At 56.6% G+C, this 12,751-nt stretch overlaps 1 protein-coding gene across 11 annotated transcripts in view; it reads left to right on the top strand.

Annotated features, from left to right (window-relative positions):
* The window catches only part of Itgal (integrin subunit alpha L), a 36,396-nt gene extending 23,645 nt beyond the window's left edge, over nucleotides 1–12,751 (top strand). For 7 of the 11 annotated variants that reach the window (XM_021237463.2, XM_004856165.4, XM_004856167.4 and 4 more), the window contains 13 exons: nucleotides 2,709–2,765; nucleotides 2,839–2,912; nucleotides 3,290–3,431; nucleotides 4,485–4,595; nucleotides 4,898–4,977; nucleotides 5,047–5,133; nucleotides 5,968–6,043; nucleotides 7,355–7,468; nucleotides 7,626–7,688; nucleotides 7,754–7,852; nucleotides 8,155–8,250; nucleotides 8,815–8,925; nucleotides 10,725–12,751. In XM_021237463.2, coding sequence (XP_021093122.1) covers nucleotides 2,709–2,765; nucleotides 2,839–2,912; nucleotides 3,290–3,431; nucleotides 4,485–4,595; nucleotides 4,898–4,977; nucleotides 5,047–5,133; nucleotides 5,968–6,043; nucleotides 7,355–7,468; nucleotides 7,626–7,688; nucleotides 7,754–7,852; nucleotides 8,155–8,250; nucleotides 8,815–8,925; nucleotides 10,725–10,889 — 1,275 coding nt within the window. In that variant the 3' untranslated portion in view covers nucleotides 10,890–12,751. Of the gene's footprint in view, nucleotides 1–2,708; nucleotides 2,766–2,838; nucleotides 2,913–3,289; nucleotides 3,432–4,484; nucleotides 4,596–4,897; nucleotides 4,978–5,046; nucleotides 5,134–5,967; nucleotides 6,044–7,354; nucleotides 7,469–7,625; nucleotides 7,689–7,753; nucleotides 7,853–8,154; nucleotides 8,251–8,814; nucleotides 8,926–10,724 lie in introns of those variants that run through there. The other 4 variants (XM_004856166.4, XR_015450353.1, XM_087208795.1 and 1 more) reach the window with 4 other exon arrangements.

The following is a 12,751-nucleotide window of genomic DNA, read 5'->3' as shown; positions in this document are numbered from 1 at the left end:
CAGTCAGGTAACGAGCAGAGGTGCGGATGGACCAGGAGTGCTGGCCTGTTCTGTGTGCTGAGGAGCCTGTTGAGGGCATTTTCAGTGGGAGCTGGGTCTGGTGGGTGCTGTGGGGGGCTGAGGCAGGAGGATCTCAACTTCCAGCCCAGCCTGGGCAACTTAGTGACCTGATGAGCCTCTAGCTCAAAATTTTTAAAATGCTGTTTTTAAAGAGCTGGGTTTGTAGCCCAGAGCGAAAGCCAATCCCCAGTACTAAAAAAAAAAAAAAAAAAAAAAAAAAAATTTTATATGCAAGAAGGAAATATTATGCATGCATTTTTTTTTTTTTAGATTTTTTTTTTTTTTTTTTTGGTACCAGGGATCGAACTCGGCTCCCTGCACTTTCAAGGCAGGCTCCGGAACCACTGAGCTAAATCCCCGGCCCCATGCATAGTATTTTTGATTGCAAGTGTCAAGGGGGTGGATTGATTCTGAGATGGAGGGAGGGTCCTGGCCTCACACGAGTCTGCATCCAATAGCCTAAACACAGGCATCAGAACTCTTTCGTGTCACAACTTGTTATCCTTGTATTGTCAGACATTTTGTTCGCCACTCAGAGACTCCAGGTAGAAAAAAGAGGCTTTCTGGTGTCACAACCTGGGCCATATCACTCCCCTAAACCAGTCCCTGGAAACTGGCCTGGGCCCTGTGTTCCCGAGGGATGGAGAGGAGGGAGTTGGGCCTGGCAGGAAGCTGAGGTGCGGGAAAGAGGCCAGGACTGTGGGCTCCAGACTTGGGTCTGAGTGAGGACCCCAGGCAAGCGCAGGCAAGGGCAGGTTTACCGGGAGGGACCCGGGGAGTTCAGACCTGGGCTTTGTTGCACCTGTGCGGCCCAGGACAGATTACCAGTTATGGTAACTGGGCTGTGAACAGCCGAGATGCGCACTGTGGAGGATCTTTCCTTCTGTAAAAGGAGCCGGAAGCTGGTGTGGCGGTTCTGTCTGCACACTGAGCTTGGCACCGTTACCTCTTTGGCTTTGCAGACCTGTGGTTTCTCTTACTCAGCTCTCCCTCTATAGCATCAAAGCCTCGGGAACGGCAGGTGGGGCTGGATCCGGCCATGGTCTGTGGTTTGCTCACCCACCTGCCCAACCCTGCTCTAAATCGGCGGCCATGGCTTCCTTCGATGCCGCTTCTTCTTCTTCCTGTGCACCATCTTGTGCTCCAGGTTGGCTGCTCAGGCTCTTAGCATTGCATCCCCACCTGCAGAGGGAGGGCAGGAGAAGCACACCATCTCTTCCTTAAGAATATTTCCTTAAAAATCCCCATAACACTTTGGCTTACGTCTCCTCAGCCAGAGTTCGGTCACGTGATCACACTGCACTGTGGGAGAGACCGGGAGAAGCAATCTGTGACAGGGCCCACCCTGAGGAGAGTGGAGGCTCAGTCTTAAAGGCGAGGGCCCAGGAGGTTCTCTGAGGACCCCCACAGCCCCTGCACAGATGCTCTTACATGCCAGACGAGCACAGCGTCCCAACCCAGGAAAAGAGGCCTGAGAGCACAAAGTCAAGAAGCCCTGGGTGGAGCCAGGGGAGGGAGGATGGCGGTGAGACCCACGGTGTGTGGTGGTGCCAGCCCTCAGGGACGTCCAGTCTGCTTGGCAGGCGCCCCAGGAGCAGGAGGTGAAACTCAGAATCCTCTGGGCTGGGCAGGTGCCGGCTGCCTCTCCGCTCCCATGGAGGAAGGCTCAGTCCTCGGTCGTTGGCCCTGCTGCCTTGGGCCTGTGTGAGGAGCTCATGGCAGAGTGACCTCTTCACCTCAGAGAAGCCCAGGGGAAGGCGTGCTCCCAGGGTCCCCCTGCAGGACCCAACACCAGGACCTGAGTTTTCCATGGCTCAGTGATCGAGTGCTGTGTGCAGTGTACTGGGCTTCAGTCCCCAGTGCCACAACTGGAAGAGAAAAGTTCTGCCACCTCACAGAAGCGCCCTGGGTGGGCACCAGCCTTTTACTACATGGGCCGTAAAGGGGGGACATTTTCAGGGGGTTTTTTGGAGGGGAGGGTTTTTTAATTCGGTTTTTTGTTATTTTCATTTGAAACAGAGTCTTGCTATGTCGTTCAGGCTGCCGTACGTAGCCACCCAGGTGCTGGGACTACAGGTTTATGCCACCAAGCCTCACTGCCCTTGGGGACATTTTAAGTCCAAATGATTGCATTTACATTTCAGTTGAGATGGCATTGCTTTGGGGTAGGAGTCCTTCTCCATGCTCTGAAGATGCCCTGTCCTTGTTCAGCGTCACCCTTGACCCCCATGGAAAATGCAGTTTCCCCTCCCTCCCCTCGGAGGGCAGGTGGTCACTTGCTCTCAGTGCTTCCCAGTGCTCGGCACGGGCCTGATCTGCAGTGTGAGCTTGGAGACTGTTGGAAAACTTGGCCTGGGTTACTGAGCTGGAGGCTTGCTAGGCTGCAGGGGTTGGCAGGGAAGCGCCAGGCAGGAGGGCTGCTCCCAGGCAGTGAGTGGTGGGGGAGTCCACACAGCCAGGACTCCTGTCAGGGCCAGCTGCCGGCTGCTCTGGCCCCACCCGGGATTCCCATCCCTGGAGGAGAGGACTCAGAGCCTCAGCCTCCCCACCAAAGGCCGCTGCCCTGGGAGGGCTGCACGGGCCACGGCCCTCTGGGGCCGATGGGCGCCGCTGCTCAGCAAGCTCTCCTGTCTTCACTCCATGCTCAGCAGGGCACGGACTCACAGCCCATCCTGCGACCCTCCCCACACGTGGAGACCAAGGAGGTAAGAAGGCCGGCCTGGGGCGGGCCCTGCTGGCCAGAGCTGAGCGCCCATTCCTTTCTTCTTGGCCTTGCAGATCCCCTTTGAGAAGAACTGCGGGGAGGACAAGAAGTGCGAGGCGGACCTAAAGCTGTCCTTCTCCCCTGCCAGGTCTGAAGCTTCACCACCACCCACCCTCCCTCCGAGTCCACTGTGTGTCCTGGACAGCATGCAGCTCCGAGCCAGGAGACTGGCCTGCTGTGTGTCGGCTGGAGGCAGCTGGCCTCTCTGGGCCGCTTCCTTCTCTGAGACCAGCAGGCTCCCTGTTCGGTCATCCCATCAGGCTAGATGAGGTCACAGAAGGGCAGGCCCCAGCAGAGGAGGCTTTTCTTTTTTCCAGGGCTGGAGAGTGAGCCCAGGCCTCACAAGCTGTACCTCCCACCCTGCATCTTATCTTTGTGGCCTGCCCGATCCCTGGGCTCTGAAGCTCCGCTGACTACCACTCCCTTCCCCTTGGCCCCCATAACTGTCCTCATCCCTCCCGCCAGGTACAGAGTCCTGCGTCTGACCCCTTCCTCCAGCCTCGCCATGGAGTGGACGCTGAGCAACTCAGGAGAAGATGCCTACTGGGTGCAGCTGGGCCTGAGCTTCCCCCGGGGGCTGTCATTCCGCAAAGTGGAGATGCTGAAGGTGAGCTGTGAGCAGCACCTGCCGTAGCCAGGCCCCTGCTCCCTTCTGGAGCCTCAGGCAGGAAGGGCGGCTTGAGCAATTCCCAGGCCCATGGTTCCCTTTCCTTCTCCCAGCCTCGGATCCCACAAACAAAAAGTAAGTCCATGGGCAGCACAGGATTAGCGTGAGGGTCATAGGAAAAGGGGTGTGTGAAAGCAGGGCGTGGTGGCCCGCACCTGTCATCCCAGCACTTGTGAGGCTGAGGCAGGAGGAACTCAGTGAGTTCGAGGCCAGCCTGAACTACATAGCAAGATCCTCTCAAAAAACAAACAAAAGCGCTGGGGATTTAGCTCAGTGGTTCTGCTGCCTGCTTCGCAAGGACCTGAGTTCGATCCCTGGTACCAAAAAAAAATGAAAATGTTTATTGCAAAATATACATAATATAAATTATACCAGCTGAGGGCCGGGGATTTAGCTCAGTGGTTTCAGCACCTGCCTTACAAGCGCAAGGTCCCAAGTTCGATCCCCGATACCAAAAAAAAAAAAATTATACCAGCTGAACCATTCCTAGCCATACAATTTATTGGTACTGAGTGCATTTACAGTGTTGTGCAACTATCAGCACTATGTATTTCCAGAACTTTTACATCTTTTCAAACCTGTTAAGTAGTAGTAACTCCCCATTCTGGCCCTGGCAGCATCTAATCTACTTTCTGTTCCTATGAATTTACCTATTATTGACAGCTCATATAAATCAACAATAGAATATTTGTCTCTTGTGCCTGGCTTGGCATAATGTTTCTGATTTGCTTGGCTTTTGGTTTTCTGGAGACACCATCTCATTCTTGCCCAGGCTGGCCTAGAACTCCTAGGCTCCAGTGATCCTCCTGCCCCGGACTCCCGGGAACCTAGGACTCAGGTGCACCTCTGCCAGCTGAGCCCCTGACCTCTCACCCCGGCATTCTGAGACTGTGCCACAGGGACAGGGCCCTGGAGCAGTCAGCCCTGAGGGGTGATGGCCAGGAGCCCTGAGCTTGTCCACCCACAACCCGTGTCCCCTCTGCCTGCCTGCAGCCAAGGAGCCAGATGCCCGTGAGCTGCGAGGAGCTTCCTGAGGAGCCCGGGCTCCTGGCCAAGACCCTGGTGTGCAACGTGAGCTCACCAATCCTCAAAGCAGGCAGCTCGGTGAGTGCTGCTCGCTGGTACCCAGGATCAAGAGATCCAGAGCCAGGGCAGGGAGGGATCCTTGAGGGGCCAGCCAGGGTGGGTCCCTGGGGTAGGGACCCGTCTGGGTCCTGCTTGAGAGCCTGGACTTGGGGCTAGACAAACCTGGGGTGGGTCACTCACTTTGTGGTCCTGTCCACCACGTAACTTCCTCTGTACAGTGGGGATGGAGCACCTCCCGGCGTGTGAGGTAGCAAGGCTGGGTGCTGTTCAGAATCTCGGGCTGCTCCCAAGCCTCCATCTCCACTGCCTCCACCTGCTAGGTTGGCATCCGGGCGATATTCAGCACACTGCTCAACAGCTCCTGGGGGGACTTCGTCGGGCTGAACTCCACTGTGCGCTGGTGAGCAGCCCCGGGAAGGGCCCGAAGCTGACCAGGCCTGCCCCTGACCCTGCCCTGCCTCCCCTGCAGTGAGAACGAGGACAGCAGTCTGCAGGGGGACAACACAGCCGCCACCAGCATCCCTGTCCTGTACCCCGTCAATGTCCTCATTGAGGGGTGAGTGCTGCGGGCCCCCTCCTGCCGCCCAGGGGCACTGGAGCTCATCCCAGCCACAGCCCCTAGTCCACAGCCCTCCAGAAACCAAAGGCGTGGTGAGGGCTCTTGAGCCAGGCCACCCTTTACCAGTGGAAGAAAAAGCCCCAAGTCCAGGCCTGGGGCCGACCTGTGCCTGCTCTGGCGGCGTCGGAGGCTGTGGGGCCTCTGTGTGACTCCTGCCCAGGCAGAGGCTGGAGAGCCAGGGTCCCTGAGCCCCGGCACACCGAGGAGATCTTCTAGTTTACAGAGAAGGAAGCTAGAAAAGCAGAGGCTTTCGCAAGGTAGCTTAGTGAGACAGGGCAGGGATAGGATCTAAGCTCGGAGCGCATACTTCATACTTTCAAACATAGATGCCAAGCCGCATGAGGCTGATAAGAAACAGACAGCAAAGAGTGGGGGAGGTGGGGGAGGAGGAGAAAGTGGGGCTGGGCCCGGGGTCTGCAGCACCAGCCGATGAGGCAGGTGTGCAGGCCAGAATGGGCCGACACCATCCAGGCAGGGCCAGGCAGGGGCAGGCAGGGGAGGACGTGGGGCCTGGGCCCGCCCTGGGCAGCCGGGAGGCGGCTCAGCCTGTGAGCCGCAGGGCTGGGGTCAGGTCAGCCAGAAGGGTGGGGCAGGGTGCTGACCTTGGGTGAGCAGGGCCAGAGGGGAGTGGAGATGCTGGTTTGGTGACAAGGAGAGGACTCGGTGTCAGTGTAGGCTGCACCGGCTCCTGCGCTGTCTCCCCGGTGTGCTCCCTGGGCTGCCTGGAGTCAGCGCCGTCTCCACCACCTTCCCTCTCTGCTCTCCCCACAGCCAGGAAAACTCTACACTCTATGTCAGCTTCACCCCAAAAGGTCCCAAGAGCCATGAGATCAAGCACATCTACCAGGTACAGTCCTGCAGGCCTTTGAGCTGCGTTGCCATCTCCCAGCCCCTTCAGCGTTATACCTCCTTTCCGCAAGCCTGAGCGCAGGCAGGCGCTGGGAGAGCCTGGCCTTTCATCCAAATGCGGGGTGAGCTGTGCTTCCGCTTTGTACTTTGCTAGATCCTGTTGCTTCCGGAAGTTCTGGCGTCTGCAGCCCTTTTGGCTCCTCCACCTTCGCTCCATCCCTCCTCACTGATTATTCCTGGCTCTGAGGCCTCAGGCTTCTAGGCCTGAGGGTCAGATCCATGCTTCCTTCCCAGCGCCCACCTTCCGGCCGTGCACTGCTCCCGGTGCCGGCCTGATGCCTGAGTGTGCTCCCCATCTCCCTCTGTGAAGCAGCGGGTTATCTCCGCACTGCGCCTCAAATGCCGCCTCTGACTTTGGACCTTTCCGGCTGCTATTTTAAGTGCCCACAAATGTTTGTTGAATGGACAAACAACAGAACCCTGAAAATCGGATATACGCATCCCTGCCCGACCTCTTTGAGACAGTAAAGGTGCCACTTCTGTGTCACCTTCCTACACATTTCTGGGTGCTCCACCCTACAACACACAGTTCTTTTTATATACAAAGCACTCAAATGTTTTTTAATTCAGTGTAGTTGCCAAAATGAGTCCTTTCCAACCTGCCTTGTACAAGTAATTTTTGTATCTATCCTTGTTAAATATCATTCACTCACTCAATTCAGAAAACTACTTTTTGGCTGGAGGTTTGTAGCTCAGCAGTAGGGTCCATGCTTAGCATGTGTGCAGCCCTGGGTTCCGTCCTCAGCACCAAAAATAAAAAGCAAGCCATGGTGGCACACACAGAAGATTGAGGCAGGAGGATCGATGCAGGTTCGAGGCCAGCCTGGGCTACATAGTGAGTTCAGGGCCAGCTGAACTACATATCAAGACCCTGTCTCAAAAAAACCCGAAAAAACAACAAGAAAACTACCTTTTTGAGACTGCTCTATGTAGGGTACTGTATCAAGCAGTGAGGAGCTGGAGATGAAATCCAAATCCTGCGTGGCTCCATCCTCAGGAAGCTCATGGTCTCATGGAGACACAGACCTTGCCCCACTCCTGGGACGAGCCGTGGGACCCAAAGGAGCTGCCCTGTCTTTGGGAGCCAGAGGTGCAGGCCCCTGCAGGCCGGAAGGTTTCGGCACGTGGGGAAAGCTGGGAAGAGCCTGGAGCCTGCACCGGCGGGCCTGGAGGGTGGCCGGGCTCAGCCGTTACTGCTCAGGGGTCTGCAGTCCAGGATTCAGGCTCTCATCCCTGTCCTCTGTGCCAGGTGAGGATTCAGCCCTCTGCCCACAACCACGACCTGCCCGAGCTGGAGGCCTTGGTCCGGGTGCCACAGCCCCATGCCGGGCAGCCCTTCACACATAGCTGGAGTGTGCACATGGTGAGTGCGGGCCGCCCGGCCTGCGTGTGGAAACTCGGGTGGTTGGATCCACATCCCGGCCATGCCTGGATCAGCAGGGTGGTGAGGGGGAAGCTGGGTGCCAGCCTTCTGGGGTGCATAGAGGCTCTGGCCGACTGTGACCCGTCTTCCTGCCCAGGAGCCTCGCGTCGCCTGCCATTGTGAGGACCCGGGGTGGTCTCCCAACGCTACCACCACCGAGGTACAGAGTGCCCTTTGGGGAGCGCGGGTGGGGAGGCAGGGCCCTGACTGTGCCTGGCCCTGCAGCCCTGTCTCCTGGGAGCCACCATCCACTGCCCACTCATCTTCAGGAGGGAGCTGCTCATCCAAGTGACTGCGAACGTGGAGCTGACAGGCGACATTGAGGTAGTGCCTGCTCACAGCTGGCACGAGATGGTCTGAGTGAGGGTAGGCTGTCCCTGACCCCAGGTTTTCTATTTAAATGGAAAATCCCCAGGTTTATACAGTTGCAGATGAGAGAGAACCAGGGTTTGTTTGGAATTTGCAGGGTGGTTTGGGGCCCATGTGGGCAGTGCTTAGGTTTCTAGGGAAACTTCCCCTGAGGCAGGGAAGAGTGACTGAGATGCACAGCCGCCCTGCTGGGACCCTGCAGCCCTCAGTGGCTCTGGGTCATGGCTCTCCTTCTCTCTGCCCCTGCCTGGCCGCAGGCCTCCTCCACGCTCAGCCTCTGCAGCTCGCTGTCCATCTCCTTCAACAGCAGCAGGCATTTCCACCTGTACGGCACCAATGCCTCCCTGGCCCAGGTATGTGGCACCTCAAGCCACGGCGGGCAGCTGAGGGCCCGGAACCCAGGGCAGAGGTGCAGGAGGGAGACCTGCATGGCCCAAAGGTCTCGGCCCAGGTCAGAGTTGCCCCAGGCCAGAGCTGTGTGCTGCGGGGAAGCTTGCCTATCTGAGGCCAGCAGTCTCTCGTGTCCCTCAAAGAAGAATCTGGTGGCAGTTTAACAAAAGGCCACCAGCCAGCGGCAAGCAGAGAGGGTCCTCAGAGCAGAGCAGCAAGCGCAGAGGCCCCGCGCTGAGGGCAGGAGGTAGCAGGGCGGGGAGGACAGCTTGGCAGGCAGCTGAATCTCAGAAGCCAGATTTGGGGAGGCTGTGAGTGCCCCGCTAGGATGCTGGCTCCGTTGGGCCCTTGGGGAGCTGTGTGAGTCTTGGCTGACAGTGGCTGTGCCAGCGCCTGACTGGGGCCCGCACTGAGGGTGTGTCGCAGCAGAGCCAGTGCCAAGATGAGGCCCCTGGGGACGGAGATGAGGCTGGGAATGGGGACCCCTAGGGCCGGAGGTCCTCCCCGCACTGCCTGGCTCTCCCCAGGTCCTCACAAAGGTTGACGTGGTGTATGAGAAGGAGATGCTGTACCTCTACGTGCTGAGCGGCTCGGGGGGTCTGCTGCTGCTGCTGATCATCTTCCTAGTGCTGTACAAGGTGGGCACGTCTGGGAGGAGCAGGCATTGGTGAGGCAGCTGGGCTGGGGTGGGGCACCGCACCGAGGGAGCCAGCAGGAGCACCTCCCGAGCAGTAGATCTGGAAGGGGCTCAACTTGCCCTCCTTCCGCCGATAAGGCTGCTGCAACCCACGGTTGGTGAAGTTTCTCCACCATCCCTCAGCCTAGTGCTGGCAGAAGTGGAACTAGGTACCTGGGAGGCAGAGAGGGGAAGGACCATATACCTGGCTTCCAGTCCCAGCATCTTACCAGGCCCCAGAATACAGCGACACAAGCATAGATACGGTCCCTGCCTGTGTGGACCCCACAGTCTAAGTGGGAGATGCAGGAACAAGCTGCACCTGGGGCCTGTCTGCTCCAGTGCCTGTAGCATCGGGGTCTCACTCCGGCTCTGGCCTGCGAAGCCTCCTGAGAGAGGCTTTGTCTGTGATGGGAAGGGCTCGGAGAGGTTGGACAGGGGAAGGAGTGGAGGGCAGATGCTCCGTGTAAAGAACCTTAGTATGACAGAGGAGAACACAGAAAATCAAAGTTTCGAATCGGGCCTGGTGGTGCACACCTGTAGTCCCAGGACTTGGGAGGCTGAGGCAGGTGGATCACCTTGAGTTGGAGGCCAGCCTGGGCTACAGAGCAAGACCCTATGTCAAAAAAAAAAAAAAAAAAGGGCCAGGGATTTAGCTCAGCAGCACCTCGCCTGCCTCAAAAGCACAAGGTCCTGAGTTTGATCCCTAGTACTGGAAAAAAGAAGAAAATCAAAGTTTCTCCCTGGCACCCCAGAGGGTTATCGTTAGCACTCACTTTGTCACTCTTTCTGCAAGGTGTTCTTTTTTCCTTTTTAATGGTATGAGGGAATGAACCCACGTCCTTTACACTGAGCTGCCTCCCCAGCTTCCCATCACTTTTGAAAAATTTTTCTTTTGAGACAAAATCTCACTAAATTTCAAGGCCAGTCTGGGCTACATAGGGAGCCCTGTCTCAAAAAAAACCGGGGGATCGCTCTAAATTGCCCAGGCTGTGTGTGAAATTGCGATCCTCCTCCCTCAGCCTCCCCAAGTGCTGAGATTACTGGTGTGCACCAACATGCCTGGCTATGTTCCTCCAGGTTCTAATTTGGTCAGCTACATATGTATGTATATATGAGTGTGAAGGAAAATCATGTTACATTTCTACATGTAAAGAACATAGATGAGTAGACCAGCATAGACTGCTTGGGAGCTTCACTTTCACTTGATGTCTTTCCATGTGGCCACTCCCAGCTCTCCTTCCTGATTTTGAATGTGACTGGTTTTCTGCTGTCTGAATACCCTGTCTGTTATTCAATGAGTTCCCCACTGTGCTGGCTGCACACCTGTAATCCTAGCACTGGGGAGGCTGAGGCAGGAGGATCTCCTTGAGTTCAAGGCCAGCCTGAATGACATAGACACTATATCAATCAATCAATCAATCAATATTTAATTTTGAGACACCATCTCCCTAAGTGACTTAAGTTTCCCGGGCTCAGACTGGAAGTCCTCCTGCCTCAGCCTCCCAGAGTGCTAGGATTACAGATGTGTGTCACTATGCCTGGCTCAGTATATAACATTCTGATGAGCCTAAAGAATGAGCTACTAAATGTGACGCTTTTAAAAAATATTTCCAAGATTTCTTTCATTCCGAGAGCCGAGCGTGCCAGTGCCCTCGGCCACCTGGGGCAGATGCCTATGGCTGTGGCCCGTGCGACACTGAGTGTCTTCACACGTCGATGGGCTGCTGGTCTCAGGGCTGTGTGTTTGTCTCACTGCAGGTTGGGTTCTTCAAGCGGAGCCTGAAGGAGAAGATGGAGGCTGACGGCGGAGTCCCCAGGGAAGACGCTGGGGCTCTGGCAGCACCCGGGGAGGAGGCCTGGGATCCAGGCTGTCTGGAGCCCCTCCATAGGGAGGCGGCCCAGGACGGAGGCAGCAAAGACTGAGGCCGGACTTTGGGGTGTGAAGCCAGGCGGCCTCCGCGCGCGCACACACGTTAGCGCGTGTCCTTGGGCAAGTCACTGCTCCCCTCCCTCAGTTGCGGCAGCAAGGGTACAGAGGTGAGGCCCCGAGTCGCCGCCAGGTGGCGCTGGCTCCCCCCAGCCTACCTTGTGTCCGCCCCCCAAGAACCTGGGGTCTAAATTTGGAGGCGCAGTGTCAGGACCTGGTGACACTGCAGCTCCCTCAAGCCTGACGCTCCCCTGACTCCCCGCCTGGGGCCAGGCCTGCGTTCCCCTGTGGGGAGAAGTCCCATTGCATAACGGCTCTGGCTTCGAAAGCCCGGCTCTTCAGCCTGAGCCCAAACTTCTCAGTGAGTCCTCCAAGGCCCCAGACCGAGCCCCCGCCCTCCTATAGACCCCCAACCCCAGCGCTCAGCTGCTGCCCCTTGCTGTCCTGTCCGCTGCCTCCAGCACTCTGCCCCTGTCCCTCCCTGGCCGCTTACTCAGCCTTCAGACAGCGTCTCATCATCAGGCCAGGGCTGCCCACAGCTCAGCTGGGTTCCAGCGTGCTCTTTACTTGAAGCTTGCACTGGCCTTTGTTTCCCAGGTTGTATTTGTAGGGTGTTTAATGATTTATTTAATTTCTCCCTCTCACACTGAACTCCCTAAGGACAGGGAATGCAACCCTATGGAAGCATGGGGCCAGGTGTCCAGCAGGTGCTGGGCAGTTTCCCTGAGTGGATGGCAGAGTCCTTGGGAAGACACGCAGGTGTGGACAGTGCCCTACCCCAGCCTCCTCCCCACCTACTCCGCAGCCCTCAGAGACCGAGTTTGGGGTGGAAATCAGTCTGCCCACCTTGATCCCCAGGACCAAGCATAGTGCTGCACATATTTATCCAGTAAACACAAAATCCGGTCCCATTTTGTGATGTTTTTGTGCTGGTGCAACATTCCAGCCTGGCTCACTTAAATGAACATTTCCCTTTCAACCCCAAATAAGTGGGGCCCAAATAGTAGTTAGCTCTGCTTCTTCCTTTTTTTTCCTTTTATTTTTTATGGTAATCCCTAGATACTGACCTGCACCCAACATTGTGGGTTAATTCAAAAGTGAAGCAGACAAGGTCCTGAGTTTGATCCCTGGTATCAAAACAAACAAAGTGAAGCCTCAAAAGCACAAGGTCCCAAGTTCAATCCCTGGTCCAAAACAAAAAAGAGAGAGAGAAAGGATGATTTGACAGTTCCTTAAGATGGAATACAAAGGGCTGTACACTGAAAAAAAAAGTGTATAACAAAAAGAAAGAAAAGAAGGTGCATGGACCCTCCTTACCTTTTCTTCAAAGCTAGGATGGAAAAGGGCATGGCCCTCAGGCCTCTTCTGTGGAAGGAAGGGCAGTGCCTGCCACTGCTGCCCTGTGTGGTCAGTTCAGTGGGGCCCCCAGGGGTACCGAGAGACCAAGGCCAGTTCCTGGTCCAGCTCTGGGAGGGAGAGCACTGCACCCACAACAGGCAGGAAGTGGGCCCCAGGCAGTGACTGACAGCCCCTTCCAGAGGGCAAGAAGTGCACAACCTTCAGAGGCTGGCGAGCACGACCAAGTCCTTTGGAGCCTGCAGCCTCTCCGGGCTCATCAGCCATGGCCAGGCCGGCCCCACAGAGCCATGGGACGGCTCACAAGCCATTGTGAAGGAAGAAGCGCGGCCACCTCCCCACTCTGGGATGTCCCAGAACTAGTAACAGCACATGGACTGGCCTTTACTTAGGTGTCGTGGAATGTAAGTTAGGTTCTGCTCATTTAGTTATTTTTGAGTGCTTTGTGTCATGGCCCGTTTTGGGCTCTGAAGATAAAATGATGAGAAAGACAAGTCCCTGA

The sequence above is a fragment of the Heterocephalus glaber genome, unplaced genomic scaffold (genome assembly GCF_053883595.1).
Source record: "Heterocephalus glaber isolate CG9 unplaced genomic scaffold, H.glaber_assembly_v1.0 deba00000943, whole genome shotgun sequence".
NCBI lineage: Eukaryota > Metazoa > Chordata > Mammalia > Rodentia > Bathyergidae > Heterocephalus > Heterocephalus glaber.
Note: the sequence above shows the minus strand (reverse complement) of the source record. Positions and strands in the feature narration are given on the sequence as shown.